At 42.8% G+C, this 26,149-nt stretch overlaps 1 protein-coding gene across 6 annotated transcripts in view; it reads left to right on the top strand.

Moving 5' to 3' along the window:
- LOC306928888 (contactin-4-like) overlaps positions 1–23,379 on the top strand; it is a 215,373-nt gene extending 191,994 nt beyond the window's left edge. For 4 of the 6 annotated variants that reach the window (XM_079509172.1, XM_079509173.1, XM_079509175.1 and 1 more), the window contains 12 exons: positions 1,616–1,743; positions 10,039–10,214; positions 11,904–12,024; positions 12,596–12,754; positions 16,018–16,167; positions 16,378–16,448; positions 17,460–17,694; positions 17,947–18,062; positions 18,907–19,093; positions 19,181–19,293; positions 19,392–19,560; positions 21,377–23,379. In XM_079509172.1, the coding sequence (XP_079365298.1) occupies positions 1,616–1,743; positions 10,039–10,214; positions 11,904–12,024; positions 12,596–12,754; positions 16,018–16,167; positions 16,378–16,448; positions 17,460–17,694; positions 17,947–18,062; positions 18,907–19,093; positions 19,181–19,293; positions 19,392–19,560; positions 21,377–21,468 (1,717 nt within the window). In that variant the 3' untranslated portion in view covers positions 21,469–23,379. The remainder of the gene's footprint in view (positions 1–1,615; positions 1,744–10,038; positions 10,215–11,903; positions 12,025–12,595; positions 12,755–16,017; positions 16,168–16,377; positions 16,449–17,459; positions 17,695–17,946; positions 18,063–18,906; positions 19,094–19,180; positions 19,294–19,391; positions 19,561–21,376) is intronic. The other 2 variants (XM_079509176.1, XM_079509174.1) reach the window with 1 other exon arrangement.
- Positions 23,380–26,149: the final 2,770 nt, after the last annotated feature.

The following is a 26,149-nucleotide window of genomic DNA, read 5'->3' as shown; positions in this document are numbered from 1 at the left end:
AGAACTGGATGTGCGCAAGCCACCTGCTTTTTAAACAATGTGAAAAGGGTGCCATTTCTTCTTATGCCTTTGACGGCAATTGGACATACACATAACACATTCATGATTTGAGTCATTTTGTTCCAAAAATGTGTTTTGCAAATATCCACTTGCTGCTGCTGGTGGTGCTATTACAGGCCAATGTGAAAAGGGTGGGATTTATGCCTTGGCCTAGTAGGAATGTGCGTGCAAACTTTCACTTAAATTGCATGCTGCGTTCATGATTTGAGGCATTTTGTTAAAAACGGGCCAATCCTACTAAATCGGCCTCCTGGTGGCACTATAAAAGGCAGATGTGAAAAAATGCAGGTTAAAGGTTGTTCCTTGACCTCTAGGGAGTGTGAATATAAAGTTTCATGCAGATCGGTGCATTTATAGGTAAAAATGTAAATCAGCCTGTTATAGTGCCACCATGAGGCTGATTTAAAAAAAATCAAGTGGCATTTTGTCGCTCGTCCTTCATCTAAATTGCACACTGCGTTCATGATTTGACGCATTTTGTTCAAAATTGACGAATCTTGCAAACTTTGGCATCCAGGGAGTGACTGCAGAGTTTTGTAGCGACTAGGCCAACGGTGCCGGACATTAGCTGGTAAAAGGCGGAAGGACGGGTGGTCTTTCCGATATAGATATTAATTTACGCCATACTGTAGATACAGACAGTATATGCATTTTGTTTAAGAAATAGGGCCAGGCCACAGGTTGGTGAATGTACCGTAATTACAGGCAAACAATATGAAGTATGAAAACTGGAGGTTACATTAGTAACCATGGTTATGTAAGGGGAAAGAGCAAGGTGATTCGCTGTGGGAGCATATTAGGTGAAAGAGTAATATACTACCCCCCCAAATCAGTCAGAAAGAATCTTTCATATTTACAGGTTGCAGCTACCCTTCATTTTCCAAAGTTCCTTGCTTTCAATTTACATTTGTGCTTGTTATTTTGAAAAGGTTATGTTTTTAAAGGATTTTTGACCTTTTGAAGCACTGGTGGTCAATGTGTAAAGGGCACAGTGGCACTTTTGTACAGTGTATCTTAAAGTAAGGTAGAGATTTAATCAAAAAAGTGTACAGTATTTGTTAAAATCATGCTTTTATGTGGACACACCCATGTGATCCACCTGAAATGAAGCCGCACCCACAGCTGTAGTTGTATGATAAAGGGGGAGGGGTTAGGGGAGGGGCTGATAGTGTGTTGTCACTATTTTACTGTTTATTTCATTGGCCCGTTGGACTGTCAAGAGTTCAGCCTCCAGGAAGAAACCCTAAATACAAAGTTAATACACATACAAACGACTCCAGGGTGTCTAATGAAGTACTGTCACCTCATAGACACATGAAAAATACAAAAATTGTGGCACTCCATCTTTAATAAAAATAAGAAGTAGTGAAAATTGGCAACGTGTGGTGGGTTGTAGATCTGCTATTTTCAATAGTTTGGGTCCCAGGCAAACATCTAATCTCTCGTTTGGGTCTTGACCTGAGAAGTTTGGGAACCACTGGTGTAGACTAGACTACATGTGACTGCTACTGTAGTTCATAAGGTTTGTAAAACATGTGTGCTCTTTTAACCACAGGGTTTCCATGCTGGACAATGGTAACCTGCGGATATGGAATGCAACCAAATCAGATGCTGGCCTCTACACCTGTGTGGCAAGAAACCAGTTTGGGGTGGCGAGCAGTTCGGGGAGTGTCACAGTTAAAGGTATCTCCTCCATTCTTTGTTTGCATTAAATCATAGTCCCGTCTGATGTTTGCACGCTTCACTGCCAGAGCAATCCTTCTCTTACGCCTGCAGCTCTACACTCTGACACCATTCAGTTGTTTCATACTTTTATTTTTCGCCCTTGAAATGTAACTCTGTGTATTCCATGTGATGAATAACAAATGAACAACACAGACACAAAGTATGGGTACTTTTTGCAGTGTAGTATACAGCCAGCTCGCCCATCTCTCTCCCCTTTTCTTTCGATAAATCATGAAAAGCACATCTTTTCTCACTGCTTACTTGAGAAACAGTGACACCCCACATTCGCTCTGTCTATTTACAGAGGTGTTTAGAACGTTGACTCCACCCTACTTTCCACAGTGCTGTCAGAGGATATGCTCGTATTAAAGATATGAAGAGCGTCTAGGGTGGTTAGTGCATCTGGAGGAGTGGGACTGAGGATTGCATTTCTGCTCCGGTGGCGTGACTTATTATAGTTCATTAAAAATGTATGTGATCTCGGTGTAAGGTACTATGCATCGGGGTGAATATGTTCTGTGCATGTTGCCATTTTTCCTGTCCTATTTCCTCAGGGGATGATCTGCTCACCTTCTCCCATCCCCTGGGTGGGGGGGGGGGTGGGTTCTGCTGACATGCTTAGTGAACTATACCCTTATGGTGACTCCCTTTTTCCCAAAGGTCTCGTGGTTCATTTGTGTTGTTTTGAAATGTTTTCTTTATTTATTATTTTTCCTTGTGTTCTGCTGTGACCTTCTTTGTTGGCTGGCTTTTATGGAATTATTGATCTTGACTGTTATTGTTATTGGCTCCAGGGAGAAATATGTATGTGTGTGTGTGTGTGTGGGGGGGGGGGGGGGTCATGTGTCACATATGAAAGGGCTTATACATTTGTTTAAATCCAGTACAAGCAAGCAGCAAGTTTATATTCCTGCACCGGTGTGACGAGCCCGTTGGGGCATGTAGGACAAATCCCTTCACAAGCTATCATAGGCTATCCTCGGTTGAGTCGTCCACCTACTGTAATCCTTGTGCACATGCTGTACACATTAATAATTTGTATAATGCTGATGTGGAGCAGTCCTTTAGTCATCAGAGGATAACCTTACCGAAGTCAAGTGTCACAGTGACAGGTTCCTTTAAATTGCTTTATCAGTATCATGAAAAATGTTTTCCCCAGGCTCTAAAATGTAATACTGGTCATTTATTTTCACCATTTCTACAAGTTGGTCAGTTCTGTGAACATCTTTGAAATGCCGCGAATTGCAGCGCCAACAAAACGGTGTCGTGCTGGAACACAACTTGGATATTCTTTCCTTCGTTTGACTAGTAGTTGCCATAGAAACCTGCTCTAATTGGCTCCTGTGGCCACCACAGATATGTGACTGATGAAATCCTTTGAAAAATAATTGTCTGATGTCCATCTTTATTAATGTATATGAGCTCAAGAGCAATGCCGCATTGTATCTGTATTGATTATTTTCACGCACCCACAAAAAAAAGCCTGCCATGAAGGGTGCAGGCATTACTTTAATAACCTCACCAGATTTATATTTTGAAGATCACCATCCAGCCATGTTTGCTGTTTTTGTTTTTGTTTCGTTGTGTTTCAGTGTGACAGGTTTCATATTTTAAAATTGCTTTAAACTCAGCAGCAGTCAAGGCTGTGGTGGAGGAGAGAGCTTAGACTGCACCTTGCTGTTGATTTATGCTGATGCCACAGTCCTGTCTCCCATTCATTCAGTACCTCTCTCTGCCTTGCCTAACCACGGCAGAGAAATGTGAAGATGTTAATGCCAGTCAGTGGTGGAAAGTAACTACCGGTATTCTAATTACATTTACTCAAGCACTGTGCTTAAAGGGATATTTCACTTTCAAACATATTTTGGGTCATTAATGTCTATACTCAGACTTTTGTGAGCACCCTGGACCGTTTTTAGGTTGCTTGATTCAGTATTTAGATATTTGATATTAATGTTATCAGATCCGCCCCCTTCCTATATAAACCCATTGTAACTTCAAACTCCATTTTAACCATGATAGATTCATCGAAAACAACCGTCCTTGGTTCTGGTGCCTGATATTGTCCTTCTAATGAGACGTAGGGGGCCGTGTTTTTTCAATTACTTTTTTTATTATTTATTTATTATTTATGTGTGTGTGTGTGTGTGTGTGTGTGTGTGTGTGTGTGTGTGTGTGTGTGTGTGTGTGTGTGTGTGTGTGTGTGTGTGTGTGTGTGTGTGTGTGTGTGTGTGTGTGTGTGTGTGTGTGCGTGCGTGTTTTTGAGAAAATAAACACTCGTGTGAAGTGAGGGGCACTCTTATACATCGCATTCCGTGCTCAGCCAATCAGCTGATCACAATCCGTGCTCATACACACAAACACACAAAGCTGTGCATAGGCCTCAAAAAATGGTCACCAGTACCAAGAACAGCTGTTTTTGATGAATTCATCATGGTTAAAATGGAGTTTGAAGTTACAAATATGGGTCGTTATAGTAAGGTGGCGTGTCTGATAAAATGAATATCAAATATCTAAATGCTGAATCAAGCAACTTAAAAACTGTCCAGGGTGCTCACAAAAGCCTGAGTAGACGATAAAATTGCAGTCATTATGTCCACACCAAAGTGGTCCAGGTGTTATTTTGTGCAAAAACGCATTATTGGCTATTTCCCCTACCCCATCATAAGCCCTGAATGGGGTGCTGGGTTTTAGTGCTAATTCGCTTATATCCATCGCTCAAAATCCTTTTTTTTGTGTATAAATCCTCTCTTCATAATGTCAACAGTATGTGTAGCATGATGACACTGCAGATACTGCAGAGTTGCTGTGAAGTCTCGTCTATCACGAGATCTCGCGAGCTCCATGCAAGTGGATGGAGCTCACGAAGTATTGTGAGATCTCGCGAGATCTCCCCCACATTGCTATGCAATACCCGTTGTACCCGTGTCAGGGTACCCGTTCCACCCATCTGTCTGTGTCCCTTTTATGCCCATATATGGAGATTTCTGTATCTGTCTCTCTGTGTTCCTTTATTCCTATATATGGAGTTCTGTGATGTCAGAACAGGCCAGCTCCATATATGGACCCTGGGCAGGGGCCCTGTCCAGAGCCAGGGCAGAGGCCTTTAGTGGCGGTTCTGGACAACCGGAGGTCCGACCGACACCGGGCACTGCACTCCCTGTGGGGGTGTGGAACGCGTGTGTCGAATTTGAAGTAGGTGGGGCGAACGGTTCTCGAGTTACGTGGACAGACGTAGAGAGACGTGGTGCATTTATAGATAGATAGATGTGAGTAGGCCTATACTTTAACTTTTGGTACAATACTTTTGTAATTTTACATAGCATTTTGTGGTATTGTGGTGGTGTTACTTTTACTTAAGTAAAAAACTTGTAGTACTTCTTCCACCGCTGAATGCCAGCGTGAGCGTACACATTTATATTTTTGCACGTATGCGCTGTTAATTGCTGTGAAATTCTCAAACACCGGGCTCTGCTTGGAGGCATAATGAGAGGGACTGTACTGTGTCACATAAAGCCAGCCTCTTTTACCCATTCATCACACACTGTGAAATGATAATGGTGCAGAACCTCCACCCGGGTGGGGGGTGGGGGTCTGCCGCTGTCACTGGAGGGTTCGGCCTACACGTGATTTTCCAATCAAACTACAAAGTAACACACTCACGCATGTCTCCGCTGCATAAATAGGCAGTGTGGTTATCCTCTTATTATTATTGTGAAAAAGGAATATGAGCTTCATTTGACACACACTCGCCTAATTCTCACTTCCCTTTCCGTCATCATGTGAAAGGTGATTTGCAAATGTTTCCTGTATATGATCCTGTGCCTCTCTGTCACAATCAATATGGTTTGGGAAATGGGATGGGGTAATTTACATGCACTGTTTCATTTGAGGATGGGAGACCTATTTAACTGGGAGCATTTCGGTTGTGGGAGCGACCCTTATGGGAGATGACAGTGGCTTATTCAAATTGACTTTGGCGATATGAGTCCTGAAAAATACCTGTCAGAATGCATTCGCAGCCACCTACTGTGAACGAGCCACCCTAGCAAACAGGGGAGGAGCAGTCACAACAGATGAGCCCTGTTAATGTCCCCCATTATTCCAATAGTGGGGGCATATTAGCAGATTAATTGCTCTTCATTATGCATGTACCTTATGAATTTTGATTACACTAGAGATGAGCTGTTGCAATCACGTTTGCACACGACCATTACAGCTGGTCAAATATACTCAAATCTTCTGACGTCACACTGCCTCGACTTGTGCATGCAAGCTGGAAGGAGGTTGTGTCTGACAAACACTGTGCATTCTCTGGTCACACAAGGTTATTATAGTTTTTATTTTTAATTTGTTTTGATTACAGATTTTTCCACATTCAGTTAGTTTTAATTTGTTTTTAAATCGTGATTTGTTTAGTTTAGTTTTGATATTGTGAAAAGGCATAGCTTTATTTTTATTTTTGGTTGTATTAATGTTAGTGTTTTTTGGGGTATTTGTCACATTTGTCAAAATAGTAAAAAATAGATTATCCACAAGCTCACAATGCGCTGCGATTATCGGTTATTTATTAAACTATAAAACTACGTAAAATGTATCTATGATGATTTTAGTTAGTTTTGTAAACACACAATACAGTTTCAGTTAGTTCTCCTTTGTTTTGTAGAGCCTCTATTTTAGTTTTTATTCCAGGTGACTAAAATTATGTTTTTTTTTGTTTGTTTTTTCAATTCTAGTTCCAGCTATTTTGTTAACTCTTAATAACCCTGCTGGTCACACGAGGCCTCTGGAAGCCATGGCAGAGCTGCAACATCTGCTTGTCCACGTGGTTATACACATGGTGTCACCTCTACAGTTGTATGTAAGGGCATTTGCTGTTATTTTGTTGCAATGAATATGCTTTGAAAAAGAATTGCCGGGCCCCAGTGGGTTATCACACAAGTGTAAAAACTCAATCCGGTGATGTGGCACCGTTCACTGCTTTTGTCACTTCCACTGGGGTGTGTTTTTTTTTTATGTAGGTGCGGACGGAAGATAAATTGTCTGACCGATTTATGTGTTGCTCTCTCGCCACAGTGGGTGGGACAAACTGACCTGAAAAAAGAGCTCCAATTTTTAGACCAACTTGTGGGAGCTTTTCTTTCTAACAATAGCCTTCTGCCTGCGTTGAAAGTCAGTGGGATCCACTGACTTGTGTGAAAATGCATACGGCGATGTGACGTCTGAGAGGCACGCGTGCAACCGTCTGTCTGCTGATCAACAGCAGGTTGCTGCAGATGTGCTACCGTAGAGCATACAAACACAGCACTGAGAGCAGCTTGCATCTGTTCAGCTACGTACACAAGGTTTTACCCGGCCAGCATTGAAGTTTGTCCTTGAGAAATCCCTTTCTTGTTTCTTTAGTTGAATAAAAGTGACATTAGTGGTGGAAACTGTATTGTGGTGATGAAAGCATTCTTGATTTGAAAAACAAAGGGAAGGAAAATTGGGTTGGGCTGATTTCCCTGTGAAGTGCTTATCTCTGAAGAAATTACTTTTAAGAAGGAACGGCCGCCTCAGCCTTGTGGAATGAACTGCATGGAGTCGGTGCAGTAATTGGCTTAACGCCTCAAATAGACAGTTTGAACCTTGGCCTAACCTCTACATTGCCAATAGATTTTCTCAAGACTTCGACCTGCTCTATCTTGGCCTATTCCGTACCAGCACATTTTCTCCATGGAGAAAGGCTTCAAGGTTCAGGTATTCTCTGTTTTCTTCACTGAAGAAACTGAGCTACAGGACTCTTTGGTGCGCTAGTGTATGCATTATTCACGCTCACATCACAACCCTTATGTGAAAAAGCTATAGCGTATGTACAGCAGAGGAGTGTACACATTTACACATCCCACCATAGACCATTAAAGTTAGGAGGGATTCTCCACAGGGCTTCATATCCTTCCGTTTCTACGGAGGTGTGTAAGCATTATTCATGATGGCTTCTGTTTACAGGAAGTGTGTAGACGAGCGACTCTGAGTAAGGCTTCACCATGTGACTATAACTAAGTATATTTACTTTAGTACTGTACTTAAATCATCTGTACATCTGTATCTGTACTTTACTTCAGTATTTTTTTTTTGTTGGGGGGGGGGGGGGGGGGGGGCTGTCAACTTTCGTTCCACCACATTTTCATAATTCATAGACAAATATTGTACTTTTGACTGCATTCCATCTAGGAAAGGAGCATTTCTTCAAAACATACTTATGCCGGTCTACAAGCTCACAGCGCATCGCAATATGACACTTTGTGAGCTTGTAGATCTGCTATTTACAATATTAAAAATAATAAAGGGTTTTTGAAAATTACAAAAGTTCAACATAGCAATGCATTGATATTTACATGTGAATATTTTTAGCATATACTTTTTAATACTTGTTTTTACTGTAGTAAAAGTACAACTTTGACTGAGCAATTTTTACTTATACTTGTGTAATACAGTATGTGATCTGGAGTAACTATACTTTGGCTCGAAAGTCCTCGGGTTGAGTACTTTGTCCACCACTGCACAATATTTATCCTACTCTGGCTATCCTGCTTCTGTATTTTGCTTCAAAGAAAAGTCCACCTCACCACTTGGAGCCCGACTGACCTTGCAGCAGTCTCTGAAGTGCTCTGTCAGTATGCTAACATGTTGTCTCTCTTGTCTCTGATTGACCCTGTTAAGTAAGCGGGCCGCGCTCCTTCCATTTATAATGGCAGTAGGTAATAACAGGATAGATATCAATCAAATTATGCCCAGTGTGTGGTGTGTATCCAGCCTTGGTTGTCCATATAATATGTCACAAATTATGACAGAGGGGGATAATAAGGGAACATACTCTCACTGTCATTGCCCCAATGAATCCCTCAGGGCAGTATAGAGACAAGCCACACGGACAAAGCGGAAAACGGTTCACAATACAAAGAAGACTACACTAAGGCCACTTAAATGTTGCAATTAATAAAAACAATATATAATTTCCTTGCATTTCTCTAAATCCTTCCACAGCCTGGCTTCCTACATTTATGTCAAATTTACAATGAATCTCAATATAGAAACAAATGCTTTAGTGGTTTCAGTCCTGTCTTTACCCCTATACCCCTATTACCCGGCACCCTCAGTTTTCATGTATATAATACTAAATAATCTGTTGCTTTCTGTAGCATGTTTTGTCTCATACATACAAGCAGCAGAGACACAGACCCTTATTCAGTACCACCATGTTATATTGCAAGATTTCTGCCATTTACTCCCCACAATAATAGGAAGGGCACTTGTATGGAACCTTTCATTGTGCGCCTAACAAAACCCAAGGGCTGATAGCCCTGGTTTTATATCAGAGAACGACTAGAGACATCATCACACCGGGAGACCATCGTGGTGAAGGTGGAGGAGGTGGTGACAGTGGGGAGGGGTGTTGTGTGGGGCGGATGGGGGGTGTTACAATACAATGAAGGTATTGAATTCACTCTGGATGAAGACTGCACTGCCGGCACTTTCTACATGAATCTATGCCTGTCCAGGGATCATTTGCCATGGTTAATTTAGTCTGTGTGCTCAGAGCGGGAGTTTTATCCAAGTACTCACAGCACCCCCAAGAGGGAGAATGGCGCCGCACACCGTCAGAACAAGGCACTCGGCAAGGCACTCTCCCAGGTGCTCCTCCTCAACCTCCCTGTTCCGCGTCTCACAACGAAGCAGAGATGAGGGATATTACGTCATTCCCCTTGTGTGATGCAATGGTAATGCACTGGATGCATGAGGCTTGAGGAGAAAATGGGGACGAGTTGAGTTGTGGGAGGGCACTCCAGTGTTTACAGTTTTTCGAGATGGGTGTGTTTGGAGGGTGTGTGTGTGTGTGTGTGTGGGGGGGGGGGGGGTAGTCAGGTGAACGGGGAGTTCCGGGCTGAGGGCTGGGTTGACAGTGACACATGGCGGCTTGTCTGGATGCTGGGGGAAGGCAAGTCCCACCGTCCCCGCAGAGGAGAGCTCAGGCTCAACCTAATGCCTGTTACTGTAGGCTTCTCGCCCTAGTTTTCCGCGTGCTCTGTCCTGTATATCCTTCTATTAACTCAGTCTGACATATCCATAAGAATGATGGAAGGGCTCTGTTTTTTTTACAAAGCCATTTTGTGCACAGAATCTTAATGCTCCTGAATGGAAAGAGAGAGCGCATCGTGAGCTGTTTGTCAAATGTACACTCTCTGTCTGTCACGACTTTCCTCTGTCTTTCAGAGCCCACCCTCATCACCACCCTGCCCTCCACCCTGGATGTCACCGTGGGAGAGAGTGTCGTCCTGCCATGTCAGGTGACCCACGACCCATCTCTGGAGCTGAAATTCACCTGGTTCTTCAATGAGCAGCTCATCCACTTTGGGAGCCATGGTGGATACTTTGAAAAAGTGGGCGGCGTAAGTCCATGATTATGGTCTCACATTTGTAAACAAGGGTTGTCATATCTTGAGAAATGGTGCTGGTATTGCTACGGTTTTAATGGTGCGCTTGTCAGAGGCACTGGAATGCATAATGAATGACGAGAAACAAATCTGTTCTGTAGTGTGTCGGGGAGGGCCTATGTGTCATCTATGCCACGGCACTCTCATGAAAATGGGCTATCAAAGACACATTGATTTTTTTCCCCCCAACCCCTTTAGAGATTCAGTTGAGCAAAGGTCGAGAGGTGAGGCTGGAGATGCATTGGTGCATCGATATTATACCTCTCATCTTTTAGTAAGGTCGTAATGGATACAGCCGCAGTGCAGAGGGAATGTTTGTATCATGTGTATTATTTATGGGGCAGAAAATTGCTGCATGTGGTTTATTTTTAAAAGGAATTTACATAAACACCCTGAAACCTCTCTGGCAGGAACTCTGTATATACATTAAAAGCACTCAAAGCTGACATTCTAAGCACTGGTTCTCAACGTCGGGTTTGGGGACCAGCTAGGGTCCAAATGGATGCTTACTGGTCTGTGACTCTCAGAGTATTCAAATGGAGGAAAGTTTACCCATAACCAGTAGTTTTTCATTTCAAGGACCCTCAGTTTATTTGTGCATTTGTAGTTTTTAATTTCAAGGACCCCCAGTTCAATCATGCATTATTATGCCACGGACGACGGACCCCCATTTGATATGATTTTTTTCTCTGGGACTAGTGTTTATATAACTCTTACAGACCCATAAGGGTCCATTTGGACCCCTGGTGGGCCCCAGACCCAATGTTGAGAAACAATGTGCTTGTGCAAGTGCAGCACCCCCATGATTTCTTAAGAGCGTGCTTCATCAAAACTTATACGGACACATATTCCTCCCTCCATTTCCCATTATCCAAATGTATTTTTTTCCCTCTGCCTAATGAAATGACGTCCATCTTGTGTTAAACACATTTTGCTGCTGGCCACTCCGTTGAAATCTCAGTGCCACAGCTTTTGCCGTGTCCAATTTATTACAGAACCTGCTTCTACTTTGCTGATTAAATGGTAATAGGGAAATGGCAGCTGCAATTAGAAATGGAATAAAAGAAGCCCAGAAAGCAATAGCGACTGAACAGTCTAATGAACTACTCTTCATCAATGAAGACGACTCTCCATCAATGAAAGTCTTCCATGCATGTTGAATAAAAACCAGGCTACTTTATGAATACGTTTATCTAATTATAATGATTAAGAGTGGAGTGCACTGGCTGGCTGATATAGCCAGGTATATCTGGGTATATCTGCAAACCAGCTGTCTTTCAGGGAGAGAAAAGCTTTGCGGAGACGATGTATTCATGAGTTAAGAAGATACACATACATACGGTGGGCGACAATGAGCTTTGTGTTAGCCGTGTCTTGATGGAAAAACCGCATTGTTCATGAATGACAATAGCTTTGATGGATAGCAGGCCGTTCATTGTACTGTGTGTGTGTGTGTGTGTGTGTGTGTGTGTGTGTGTGTGTGTGTGTGTGTGTGTGTGTGTGTGTGTGTGTGTGTGTGTGTGTGTGTGTGTGTGTGTGTGTTGTGCGTGCGTGTGTTGTGCGTGCGTGCGTGCGTGCGTGCGTGCGTGCGTGCGTGCGTGCGCGCGCGTGCGTGCGTGCGTGTGTGCACGTATTGAATGACAGCAGCATTCAGCTGGGGACATAATGATACGAAACATTCAGCTGAGACATGCAGGGAAGTACACCTGTGCTGTACAAACTAAGGTGGACAGCATTTCCATCGCTACAGACCTAATTGTCAGAGGTAAGCTCAATCTTAATTGCCTTAACTGTCGTTCAGTTAATCACATTCAGTTCAGTGAATCACATGATCCCTAGCTTCCCTATTTTCTGGGGCACACATTCAACAAAAACAGCATATTTAGTTTGTATATCTGCTATTTTCACTGAAGAGCTTTGGTGCATTTCACCATCCTTGAGCCCTTTTGAAATTATTTAATTATCTGCTGTGGTGTGGTCTTACATGAGAAGATGGGTACCGTAGATGAAAAATTACAGTCTAATTAGACCAAATGGCTCCCCGAGGTCTCACACCATACTGACCTTATTGCTTCACTGACACATACATGCACTCCACCTTCACATTTGCCATCCATCTGCCATTTTCATAATAGCAACAGTTATGTTTTCACATAGCATTTTTCGAAATGCTGTGTTTACAGAGTCACACAGAAAACAGGATTAAATAAATTGCAAAAATACACAACACCGCTTTGTGTCCTCTCTCTCTCTCTCTCTCTCTCTCTCTCTCTCTCTCTCTCAATCTCTCCTCACTCTTTATGTTCTTCTGCCTGCCTGGCCATGCCGTCTATCAGGTCCCCCTGGGCCACCCACCAGCATCCATGTAGAAGAAATCACCGATACCACAGCTTCCCTGTCCTGGAGGCCTGGTCCTGATAATCACAGTCCAATTACGGCATACACCATCCAGGCCAGGACACCATTTTCCCTGGGGTGGCAAGCTGTCACCACAGGTAAGCTCTGTCCAACCAGCCGTGGTCACCTCCAGTCACATGGAGGGGGGGGACCACTCTTCATTCCACCCGGCCCCTGTGAGAATATTGGAGATGTAATTTTTACCCCTGGCGCGAAATGGCACACAATTGTACCGTGACCATTGACCGCCGCTTTATAGGACTCTGGGGTATTCTGAAACATGGATCTCCTCCACACCCAATGATGTGCCTTGTTGCCGGGGCTTGTAATTTGATAGTGTAGTAAAGTGATACTGCGGGCTGTAATTTTTTCCGTACGTCATCTTTAATGGAGCTCGGCGCGTTGGCGCATGGTTGGAACTCTGTATGTGTGCCTTATCTCACACTGGTTTCCTCACCCATTGATATCTTTGTGAAACGGAGATATTATTTAAAATGTAGGCTAGCTTCAGTGGCATCATTGGTTCGCCGACTCAGTATGCTATCAAATCCTTGTCACAATATTATTAACCACAAGACCGTCACCCTTGAAGAAATACTCACTCATTTGGCAAATACACACATGCAGGTTTGAGGGTTCATGGACACCTAAGGATACACATGGCACCTTCTCCTCCACAGACAAACTGCCTATAACAGCCAAAACCTCTCTTTGTCATCCCAGCTATTGTTAGGCCACTCATGGTCAGTTTGGCCTAGGCTTCCAAATATCAGTATGACGCATCTACATCGATACCCGAGGTTTGTTATGATTCCAAGTAATGGTTGGTATTTAGATGGCTCCATTTTTGTCGCCACCGTCACCCGCGACGTGGCCCGCAAGTCAGCCGCCCTAAATGGTATTTTGGTCCAGCGTCACCCGCTATATATTATGCCGACACCGGTATTTGCGCCTAGAGGTGTGGTCATAGGCGTGTTGGCACGCTTTCCCCTAAATTGCTATCTTGGTCACACACATTTGGGAAGGCGCATAGTGGAGTTTAAAAGCACCCATAAGCCGTAGGCTATGCCAAATTAGTTTGGTATAGAGCGGTGCGCACCGTGTGCCTGCAATGGAGATGTCCAGAGTCAGGCTGCTTCATCTGATCATCTCTCCTTATTCTCCTATGCATCTCTTTGTAATTTTCCTATAATCAGCAGAAGTGAGTGCCTATCACTTCCTTGTGTCCATTGTGTTTATATATGTCTAGTCAAAGAAGTTATTTGACTTAAGTTGTGCCAGCCATTGTGCGTGATTCCATTTGCTCGTTCAGTTTCATCACCCCATAGCGCAGCAAATGGGGTTTAATCCGATTTCCCGAAATTTCATTTTCGCTTTATACCGTTTCGTAGAGACGACCTACACGTGAGATTTGAGCGAGTTGTGACTCAATGAAAAGAGTGTTCTTGGCTCTGTGCGTGGTGGAAAAAAAAGAAGAAAAACGGCATGGGGGTAGTGGGGAGGGGGGCGAGTGCAGCACAAGTGAGACTTCAAGGCAAGCAATGCATCACTGGGAGACTAAGGCTATGAAGCAATAGCACTAGGCATAACGGCAACGGATAAGGGATCTCTTAGGCAATGAAATGTGGCACAGTGATTGGTTTAATTATTGTAACGCCCAAACCACACCTATGCATAATAGCGGAGGTGTTATAGGGATTTAGACAGGTAACCAAAATACCAACTTTAGTGGGGGAACACCCCTTCCCCACTGCTAAATCCCCAAATACTGTATTTAGAAAGCTCGAACGAAAATGGAGCCCAGAATGTTTATCTAGGAATGTCTGGTCCATGTACAAATCAAAGACACAGCCCACCTCCAAAATCAGGACTTCCTTGTGGCTGGTGTCAACAAAAACACCATCAGGTGTATTTGGGATGTTAGCAAAGACATCGCATGCACAACTAAACCAATCTGGTAACACTCCTGAATGTTTATTTGCTGCACTGGTTGGCATATATTTTCGAACTGCATCAGACACTAGGTCAATACGGTCGAGGCAAGCAATTTACAAATTTTTGTGTGCAATGGATTCTAGCCGTCTGTGGTGTTGTTCAGAATCTTGATGGTTTATACTAAGTGGAGTTTGGATGTCAGGGTACCAGATTGACAGATTGTACTAGGTTGGTAATACTTGCAGTCTAGCTTTGATGGCGAATTGAAAAACATCCTCCCCAATAACAGCATTTTTGGCTTCAGTCTGTTTCGTACTAAGCAGAACCCTTCTAGCTGTTTCTACCTGTAGTCTAGTCAGTGTCCCCTCCCTGGTGGGTGAGAGTAGCCTCCACTACCATGCTGGAGTCTGTAATTAATCCATCAGAGATGGGCACGTTTTCACTGAGAAAGGGGGGGAAGCAGAAGTTTCTTGCTCTCCCTTCCAATTTTCTCTTTATCTTTAAAGAATAGTTTTCCCCTCACACACACAAACATACACATGCACACACACACAACCAAGTAGGTAGAGATAGTTTTTGTTGCCTATTTTTCTATACAGTATATGCTAGTTATATAAAATTATACTTATAATAATCGTTTATAATTAGTTAATAATTAATTAATTAGTTATAATTATATTATTATTATTATTATTATTATTATTATTATTATTATTATTATTATATAATGTTTGTTTAGACAGATGCTTGGTTCGATGTTTACCTGATATCCTGATATCATTTACCCTGTTTGTTCGCTAAATGGTTCATGCCGTCCTGATCTTGCGATCTGACGTCGCTCTGGATATAGAGCGTCTGCTAAATACCTAAATTTTATAGGAGTCTAGACTCTCTAGAGTTTACTGGTTGTGGCTTCCTGCAGAACCTGCAGAAACATGAACTGATAGTGTGCCAAATCATTAGCAATGATTCCCCCCCCCCCCCCCTTGCTAAAAAAGAAAAAAAAGTCTGAGCATTCCTTCAACATGTGTTGATTTTTGCCTTTGGACTTTGTGTGTATATCTGTGTGTCCTTGAGTGATTACACCTGTCCTGTGCACCTGTGGTGGAGTCTCACCAGGCCTGTCAGCCTGGAGGACAGTCTACTGTTGATGCTAAGTTGACACACACACACACACACACACACACACACACACACACACACACACGTACACACCACGTAAAGTGGGTTGATACTGACAGCGGGGAGGTGTGTGTGTGTGTGTGTGTGTGTGTGTGTGTGTGTGTGTGTGTGTGTGTGTGTGTGTGTGTGTGTGTGTGTGTGTGTGTGTGTGTGTGTGTGTGTGTGTGTGTGTGTGTGTGTGTGTGTGTGTGTGTGTGTGTGTGTGTGTGTGTGTGTGTGTGTGTGTGTGTGTGTTTTATGCCAGTTCCTGAGATGGTGGGTGGTCGGCAGTTGACAGCTACAGTAATAGACCTGAGCCCCTGGGTGGAGTATGAGTTTAGAGTCCTGGCAAGCAACGCCATCGGGACAGGAGAGCCCAGCAAGCCATCCAAACAAGCAAGGACAAAGGAGACTTGTATGTACTTCATAAGCATCAAAACTTTCTCTTGTGTTGCCTATATCATTAATGTCTCTACACTTTCTAATGTGTTTTATAACTTGTTATAACTTATGTTCTGAGATTTCTTTTAACTATGCCAATGCCTTTTTTCCAAACTGTGCTATGAAAATATCAATAGTAAAGAGAACTCAACAGGGGTTAAGCTGATCATATCTTTCTCCCCAGCTCCGAAGGTCACCCCAGCTAATGTAAGCGGAGGAGGTGGCAGTCGCTCTGAATTAGTCATCACATGGGAGGTAAGCATGCCACCACCGTACTCCCTCACCCATGGAGGAGGGAGCCAGACGTCATTATTCTCTGAGGATCCGGGCGCTTGTTTCATTAATAACAGCCGAATGGCTTAATGTATGGCATTTCATTTTAAGAACAGAGAGGCAATAACTGCTGCTGTCACCCTGGGGGAGAGAAATATGCCTTTGAGGTTTCAAATAGATAATTAAACAGAATGGTTCCTCCAAAGTTCCAAGCAACTTTTATTTTTTACAATGATTGTGTTTCTCTCTCTCTCTCTCTCTCTCTCTCTCTCTCTCTCTCTCAAAGCCAGTTTAGCAACCCTGCTCCAAAAGGCTTATATGTATGCTGGTTGCTTAAAATCATCAGTCCCTGCTGTGAAAGCTATTCCCTGAATGAATGTTGATGTTTCAATGTCACAGGAGTTCAGCTAAAGTGTAACTACTGCTTAACAAAGTGCAAATTTTGCCTTGACCCCAAAGACACCTGAGGCAAAGTTGTGATGTGGCAGCAGAGATGGAGTGTGTTAATTTAATTACATTAATTGAGTCTTAAACAAAGATGTCAAGACATGTCTATGCTGTGCCCAGAGTTGCTACAACACAGCAGCGAGTTCCTGGGTGGAGAGGAAAGTGAAATGTGTATTATATTATTATGTATCTTAGAGGTTAAGAGTGGAGAGTGAAGAGCGTTGGTTTATAGAAAGAAGTCAGCAGCTATAAATACATGATATATGGTGTGCTGTTGGTCTTAACAATAGCTGAGTTAAGCCCTCATGCTGAGGGCACTGTACTGTTGATGGATGCATCCATTCACTTGTGTTTTTGTTTGTGTGTGTGTGTGTGTGTGTGTGTGTGTGTGTGTGTGTGTGTGTGTGTGTGTGTGTGTGTGTGTGTGTGTGTGTGTGTGTGTGTGTGTGTGTGTGTGTGTGTGTGTGTGTGTGTGTGTGTGTGTGTGTGTGTGTGTGTGTGTGTGTGTGTGTGTGTGTGTGTGTGTGTGTGTGTGCTGTGTTCCAGCCTGTTCCAGAGGAGCTGCAGAACGGTCCAGGGTTCGGCTACGTGGTGGCGTTTCGACCCCACGGTGCCACTGGCTGGATGCAGGCTGCAGTGCCTTCTGCGGAAACCTCCAGATATGTGTTCAAAAACGAGAGCATCCAGCCCTTCTCGCCCTTCCACGTCAAGGTCGGGGTTTTCAATAATGTGGGGGAGGGTCCGTTCGGACCCGTTACCACCATCTATTCCGCTGAGGAGGGTGAGTGAAGTATGGTGTAGACTAGAGTCAACACAAATGTTAACGGGGGTAGCTGTAGTCTCTCAGCCACAGTTCATAACTCATTTCAAAGAGCTCCCAAGCCATTCCAGCCATTAGAGTGACCTTGCTCCCTGTGTACTCCTATCAGGATCTGCAGACGTCCCCCCTCCCGCCCCTAGCTCAGAGTTTTGATGGTCCCACTTTGAGAGGTTATCAAAGATTGTTTTGAAAGTCTCTCTCTATTAACTCTAGAGCCTAGCCGAGCACCCACCAGGATCCGTGCCAAAAGCCTGTCTGCGTCCGAGGTTGAAGTTTCATGGAAAGCTCTGCCGTGGAATGCTAGCAAGAGACGAGTTCTAGGCTATGAGGTGAGCAACCCCACAGCCCATGTGTCCATGCATGCCTGGTGATGTGCATGAATCTTGTTTTAATTTTGATGAGTGTTGCAGAATCTTGTACCTTGACAGAGGACAGGAGATACAGTAATAGCTTGGTGTTTTTAATGTTCCTATATAGCCCCATGCCTGTGAGTTTAGTTGAGTTTCTCTTGTTGTCCTCCTAAGTGCTGTGATGATTAGCGTGCGTGGTGATGCATACACCAAGGGATACAACGCTTAGCCTCTAATCCACCACAGCAACACAGCATTTAACACTGTGGCTTATAAAGCAGTGCTCGGTGGGTTAATTCTCATTTCCATTCTGCTCAAACTCTCCTACTTCCATCCATGAATTTGCACGAAGTGTCAGAATTATATAAAAAAGAATGTTGACCAGTGAAAGTCAACAGCAGAACATGAGCAAACCGTTCACCATTCCTGTGAGGAAAGACAAATTATACTTGTGTTGTGAAGCATGCCAGCTATTTCAGTTTGGACACCCGGGTGACAAAGAATATCTGTTATCAGTGGGAGTTGACGGCAGGGAATTCTTTTTTCGTCTGCATATTGTGATTCAGCTTTGGCCATACAAGTTTGAACCCTGCCACATCTCTGCGGCTAAGCAAGCAGAACCAAAGTACACAGCCCATGGCGAGTGGAGAGTACAACAGGACACACTGCTCAGGGTTATTTTCATACCAATTTGCAGTTGCAGTCTTTCACTCTTCAGTTTACAGTTCATTGACAGTATATACCAGGAGGCTTGGGCAGAGTGTCGGCTATGTTAAAGCAGATTCTGCATTCATGTCTGTGGTTCTGCCTTGTCTGTTTTCAGCTGAGGTACTGGGATAAAAGCGAAAAAGAGGATATGGCCAGTGTGCAGAGGACTGTGGGAAATCAAACGTCTTCTGTAATCCGCGGGGTGAAAGGCAGCAGCACATATTACATCACGGCGAGGGCATATAACTCAGCGGGAACAGGGCCTCCTAGCACAACCATCAATGTCACCACCAAGAAACCACGTAAGCATGGGAGCTAATTAAGACCAATAGTTTTCTCTCCACTGCTGTTTGTCTTGTGTGTGAAGTGCGTGTGCTTGTGTTCCTCAGCGCCGAGCCAGCCGCCAGTCAAAGTGATGTGGAACGCATTAAACTCCAAGATTATACTGACCTGGGAGCAGGTCAAGGCCTTGGAGAATGAGTCAGAGGTCACTGGCTACAAAGTAAGTGTTGCCGGCCTTGAGGATCCGGAAGAACATAATGTATGTTGCCACGGCTTCCCTGCCCTGACCTTTCCTCCTGCTGTGCGATCTGTGCTCAGGTGCTGTACAAAAGGAACCGGCACAGTCGCCCCCATGTGATGGAAACCAACACCACTTCTGTGGAGCTGTCCTTGCCCGTTGATGAGGAGTACATTATACAGATCAAACCCTTTGGCGAGGGCGGTGAAGGCAGCAGTAGCAGGCAGATCACCATCCCAAGAATACCAGGTAACATCTTATACCACAGTAACATCTTAAATGAGTCATATTGACAATTTCAAAGCATACTTAACTTTATTAAGGTCGTCATCAACATTGTCTTCAAGCATGATGAAGCATGCTTTTGTTGTTGTTGTTATGACCAGTTTGCTTCACCTACACACTGTCACTAACATGTTTACCTAGAGTGCAAAAGCTTTTTTTTTAATAGATGTAGATGAATAATAAAAATAAAATATGGTAATACATCCGCAAAGCTTTTAAAAAGTTATAAAATAAAATGTATCACATTTTCCCAGAAGACATTATTATCTTGCACCAAGTCTCTGTCTGTATGTACGTGTGTAATCCACGTAACTCGAGAACCGTTCTCCCCACCGACTTCAAATTTGACACATGCGTTCCATGCAGTGGCCGGTGTTGAGTAGATCGGACCCACGGCTGTCCAGAACCGCCCCAAGAAGGCCTCTGCCTGGCTCTGGACAGGGCCCCTGCCCAGGATCCATATATGGAGCTGGCCTGTTCTGACATCATTCTGACGTCTGCATAGACTCCATATTTGGGCATGCCTGACACAGAACTCCATATATATGGGCATAAAAGGGACACAGACATAATATCTGGGTGGGGAATGCATTTCCAACTTGCATCGTTCCAAGTAGGCCAGCGCCCAACGGGCACCGCTGTAGAGGCTCCAACGCATAATATCTGGGTGGGGCATGCATTTCCAACTTGCATCGTTCCAAGTAGGCCAGTGCCCGCCCAACGGGTACCGCTGTAGAGGCCCCACGGGCACCGCTCTAGTTTTAATAATTTTGGCTGTCCTGAAATGTTTTATTTTTGTTTACCTTTGATGGCTGCCATTAACCATATGCTTCTTTCAATGTTAAAAACCTCATATTTGCTGCCTTGCCGAGTCAGGGAAATCAGCAACCGTATGAAACACCTTTCCAACATGAGTCAGGGAAATAAGCAACCATATGAAACACCTTGCCGACATGAGTCAGGGAAATAAGCAACCATATGAAACACCTTGCCGACATGAGTCAGGGAAATAAGCAACCATATGAAACACCTTGCCGACATGAGTCAGGGAAATAAGCAACCATATGAAACACCTTGCCGACATGAGTCAGGGAAATAAGCAACCATATGAAACACCTTGCCGACATGAGTCAGGGAAATAAGTAACCATATGAAACACCTTGCCGACATGACTCATGTCGGCAAGGTGTTTCATATGGTTACTTATTTCCCTGACTCATGTCACATGAGTCAAGGAAATAAGCAACCATATGAAACAGAGGTGTTGCGAGTGAGACAAGCTGAACGTTGTCTACTGCACCTTTAACTGTGAGAGTATACAAATGGAACTCTTTTATTTTATTTGTAATGAACACACAGGATTTTGCAGTGTGGTAGGCTAGCTTCTGCTCTTAAGATACTCTATTGGATAGAATGGAATAATCCATTCCCATGCTGCCATCGCTACTTTGCCAAAACAGATTAGCTGTCATCACCACAAGAGGAAAGAGCGAGCAAGAGGGAGGGACATTATTGTTTAGATGGGCCGCTGTGAAATTAAATGGTCTGTACGTGATGCGAGTGTTGCATGAGAAGATGGTCAGTTTATGTTCGATACTTTGCTTGGAGCTCAAGTCATGGTTCTCAGACATTTTGGGAATTAATGAATGTGCTCAGGCCTTGATTACTAAAGCATGCCGGCGCAGCAGAGTCAACGTAGATAAAATACCAAACATTTTTGTGGATTCTTTTTCCCAGTATAAACAGAATAACAGCCTCATACATTTCTATGCTTTTACAGGTCCCAACGCAATCGGTTCAGCGTCCAAGGTCTCCACTCTATCAGCCCTCAGTACAATAGCACTGTCTTTCACAGCACGGACATCTTTATGACAAACGGCTCCCGGCAGACATCGCATCTTGATGTGGAGACGGCCCTACTGCGGAACACAAACACCGCCCAGTGTGGTGTACTACATCCATCCATTTAGATTTTAGGAGCCAGGAGGAAGACAGCGATGACAAAAGAAACACACACTCACATACATGCCATTGAGATGACAGTGAAAGAGCTTGCTTCACACCCAGGCTAAGTAAAGGAGATCGACCAGTGTCCTGACTCTGTTGTTACCAAAGCAGCTTTCATAAAAAAATAGAAAGAAGAAAAAAATAAAAAGAATAATAATAAGAAAAAAGTTAATAGAATAATGTCATCTTTTGTATGACATTTTGAGCTTTTATATACTTATTTTCAACCAATTTGAAATTGGTCTGGGCTTTTTTTTGTTAAAGGCAGCAGTGTGGGAGATGTCAAGTGCATGGCAAATAACACTATTTAACACATTTAACAGTCTAGGTCTAAATAATGTTATTTGGCAGCACAACTAGTTATTACGTTCAGACTTGCAATGGTTCCAAGGTTCAAGGATTCAATTGAATGAATTGTTCGTGTCATCTTAACTACATTTGTGTCTGGATAAGGGTTCTTTTAGACATTCCTTTTTTTTTTCTTTTTTTTTTTAACCGTTGCTCTGAAGCCATCCGTAAGACAACTGATGAACTTAGTATCACAATGAGGCTTAATTTATACTTTGTCTTACAACTGTAGTCACTTGACAAACAATTGAATGACGTATTGTCAACTGATAAAATTGTGGACAGTTGTGCGACGAAGCATAAATAAGCTGTGCTGTTTTGGAGTCCCCTGGGTTGCTCCACACTGACCATTTTAATTGCACTTGCAACCAGACCCTCGCGGCTGTGTTCATTCTGTTCATCCTTTCAGTTAGTCCTGTGTGTCTAGAGCTATTCTTTGCCTTGTGTGTGCCTCATCATAAGTTAAAAATCCTCAGGTCCTTAAAGAGCCTTAACTTATCGTATGTATATCAAATAAACGTTAGAATCGTATAAAAGTACCAAGCAGCTGCTGCGATGCTGACATGTTGCTGTGTGGATAGACGCTGTACTGTATGTTATTCAGGGATGGGCTGTAGCATCCCTTGTACAATGAGGATAATGAGGTTCGTTTGGACAGCATTTCGCTGTTTAGCATGGGTTATGGGCAATATGTGGTACATTTCTATGGGTGTGCATTCTTAATAAAAGACAATGCTGCTGATCTTTCCTTTTCCCCATTGTCTTCTGATGCTATGTGAGACTAAGGCTTAATTTATACACCCCATCATACATCAGTGTTGTGCAGCGAAAATAGCAGATATATTGTATATCTGCTATTTTCGCTGTGCAGCACTGACATAATAACAAAGTATAAATCAGACTTATGGTGCAACGGTACAGTGCAGTCCATATGTAGCTTGTGATCCAGTTAAGTGCAGGTAGTTTGTAGTACACTGAAGGGAAGTGTACTGTAGGTGCTGGGTCTCGCTCAGAATCACGCATCAAGAAACGTGTAATATACTGTTTTGTATACTTCAAATCATTTATATAAAAGTTTATAAAGAGCTGGTTTGTGATTTTTATGTAAAGAACACTGTCTTGCACAGTGGCCAATTGTCGCCCAGCATGACTGTAATTTGTCTACCTTTTTTTCTGTCCTGCAACCTGGCTGAGTGGCTTTTGGAACATATGTGACATTAAATACAGTAAGTGTGTGTATCCGTGTACCATGAGTTTGAACCATATGTTCCTTTGCTTCTGTCTCAGTCAGGTGCTGCCCTACACACCTGAGCCCTCTGAGATGTATTGGGTCAACCATTCTCATAATGCTCTATACAGTACATGACCATTTCCTCTGTTGCTGTTTGTCGTTTATACTGTGTTAATAAAGTTTATTGATTTATAGAATGATGTCAATTTCTATTGACCCTTCCCTCAAGCCATACCACTCAGACATACCCTTCAGTTCCATTCAAGATGAACAATGCACACAGGCAGATGGTCGGCTGGTGGTTTTATGCAACTAATGCCATTTGATTAATGTATAATGGAAAAGTAATGTGTGACAAATGTGGTCACAAAATACAATAACCTTTCAGAAAACGTAAAGGGTATAGGGAGTCTAGGGACACACATATTGCTGATTTGGCTGATCTGACGTTAAAGTAAACACATATATATTGCATATGTGTATAGAATATTAAATTAGATACTTGAACTATGCTGTGGTTGCCTTTAAGTCAACCACACTCCTTTTCATTGCTAATAGTGGAATAATAATGTGTGAATGAATTCCTGGTTAAATTTATGGAAGAGGCATTTTTATTCATAAACATTAACCTCCTGGGTTCTCATGCAAAACATAAAAATAGTTTTGAACAAAGATACGTCGGACGATACTGTACTTTTACTCCACTACAATTATTTGAAATCTTTAGTTACTAGTTACTACTAGGCACATTTTGATTATGACAAAACATACAGGAAGCTTGTAGATCTGCTATTTAAAAAATGTTGGAAACGGGACCTTCTGCATAATGTTCTATTTTTGGTACAAAAAGTAGATTTTGATACCAATACTTTTGTACTTTTACTCAAGTAAATTTCTGAATTCCAGACTTTCACTTAGTTGTAACAGAGTATTTCTACATTGCAATATTGAAAGTAAGTAAAAAATGTAAAAGTACTTTTTCCACCACTGGTTTTAGTACCCCGGCTGGGTTATTGTGTGGGTAATCTCCCTCTCTCCCTCCACCCCCCTTGGCTAACTCATACTCCTTAGGATCAGCAAGTCATTTTAGAAAGTTTCTCAATACTCCAGAGACTGTGAGTTATTTTTTGAAACATTTAAACTGCATCTAAATTCTATGGGGCGGCATGGGCCGTGGCTCAGCGGTCAAGGCACCTTGGCTGGTAATCCGATCCCGACGGCCTTTACTGCATGTCTTCCCCCCATTTCCTGTCAGCCTACTGTCTGTCCCTCCATACAAAAATATTAAATAAAGGTGAAAGCCACAAAATGAAAATTATAAATTCTATGGGGCTAAGTAATTTCCATAGTTGTAACATATTTTCCATGTCTCTACAGGACAGGATAGGCCCATACACTGTATACAGTATGTCAGAGTTTTATAAGCAGAAGGTCCCTGGTTTTGGAACATTTTCACTCTATATGCTAAATGTTAGTTTTCACAAACATGATCATCATGCATGCTGGTTCTTTGTTCTAAACAAAGGATGAGGTTATTTGTATCCAGGTTTGTACCTCCTCGCTCTAATCTTTCACTGAAGAGCGTGCAAAGTATTGGTTCCGTTTGAACAACAGTGGTACAGTGGAAAGATTGAAGTAATTGAAGAGCAAAGACTATGGTTCCGTCCAAAATCACATGTATACTAATATACAGATAACTTTTTACTAGGCCTACTGTACGTCCGCAAAGGCTTAGTAGCTACAAGTACATAGTATGAGGTGCATACTAATTCAGGCAATTTTGCACAACAATCAAAGTAATTAACAGTGGGCAGGGTGTTCTAAATTCTATTAGACTAAAAGGTGCATTTATATAGCACCTTCTTATACATGGCGATTTACAGTACATAGATTATGCATGACATTCACCTGATAGCGGAGCAAAACATGCCATGCAAGGCACCAACCTGCAATTAGGGGTTCAGTGCCTTGTTCAACGACACTTCCTGGGGGAGCCCGGGATCGAACTGGGAACCTTTTGGTTGGGTTGCCATGTGGCCACTGTACCCGAGCCACTGCCTCCCAGTAAATCAAGTAAAAGTACTTGTACTTCTATAGCACAGGAGAAATTGTACTGTTTTATAAAGAAGGTGCCTGGTTCAAATCCACCTGTTGGAACAATTTCACTATCTAAGCAATTAGTTGTCACAATTCTATTGTACTCTTCTGTGGTGCAAGAGTCAGACTGACTCGGTGCTTTGTAAACAGAAGGTTCTTGGTCTACAACCAAAGATGAGGTGTTTTTTACAGGTGGTACAGTGGTTTACAGAACTTGTTGTACTATTTGGCTTTACACCAGAGACCTGTTCTATAGATACGAGGCAAAGCATATCTAACCATAGCCTTTACATCTCTGCTCGCAAGGAGACTTATCCTGCTTTCATCTAAAACAACACTCTCCACCCATGGCCAGCTTTATCAGATGGATTAAAGAGACTATGTATTTCTTGAAACTAGAGAAAATCTAATACACACTTAAATAATCTGTTAAAAGAAAATCAAGGAGATTTGTACCCCCTTGACTATTACGAGAGCTTACACACACACACACACACACACACACACACACACACACACACACACACACACACACACACACACACACACACACACACACACACACACACACACACACACACACACACACACACACACACACACACACACACACGGGTGTTGCCCCCGTAACACCCGGATTAATTTCTACTTGCAAAAAAGAGATTTCAACCTTACTACTACTTTTTACTACTAGGATTTATCAGAGGAAATTATGTAAAAAAAATTGTATGCACATTTAAATTAATTATTTACATTTGGGGGATATCTTTCACAATAATAAATAAAACATGTTCTAGACATTCTAATGATCACAAAAAAAACATATTACAGTTATTTTACTTACTTTTATCAGGGTTAAAGGTCAAAGGT

This window comes from Electrona antarctica (assembly GCF_951216825.1).
Source record: "Electrona antarctica genome assembly, chromosome: 9".
Classification (NCBI taxonomy): domain Eukaryota; kingdom Metazoa; phylum Chordata; class Actinopteri; order Myctophiformes; family Myctophidae; genus Electrona; species Electrona antarctica.
Note: the sequence above shows the minus strand (reverse complement) of the source record. Positions and strands in the feature narration are given on the sequence as shown.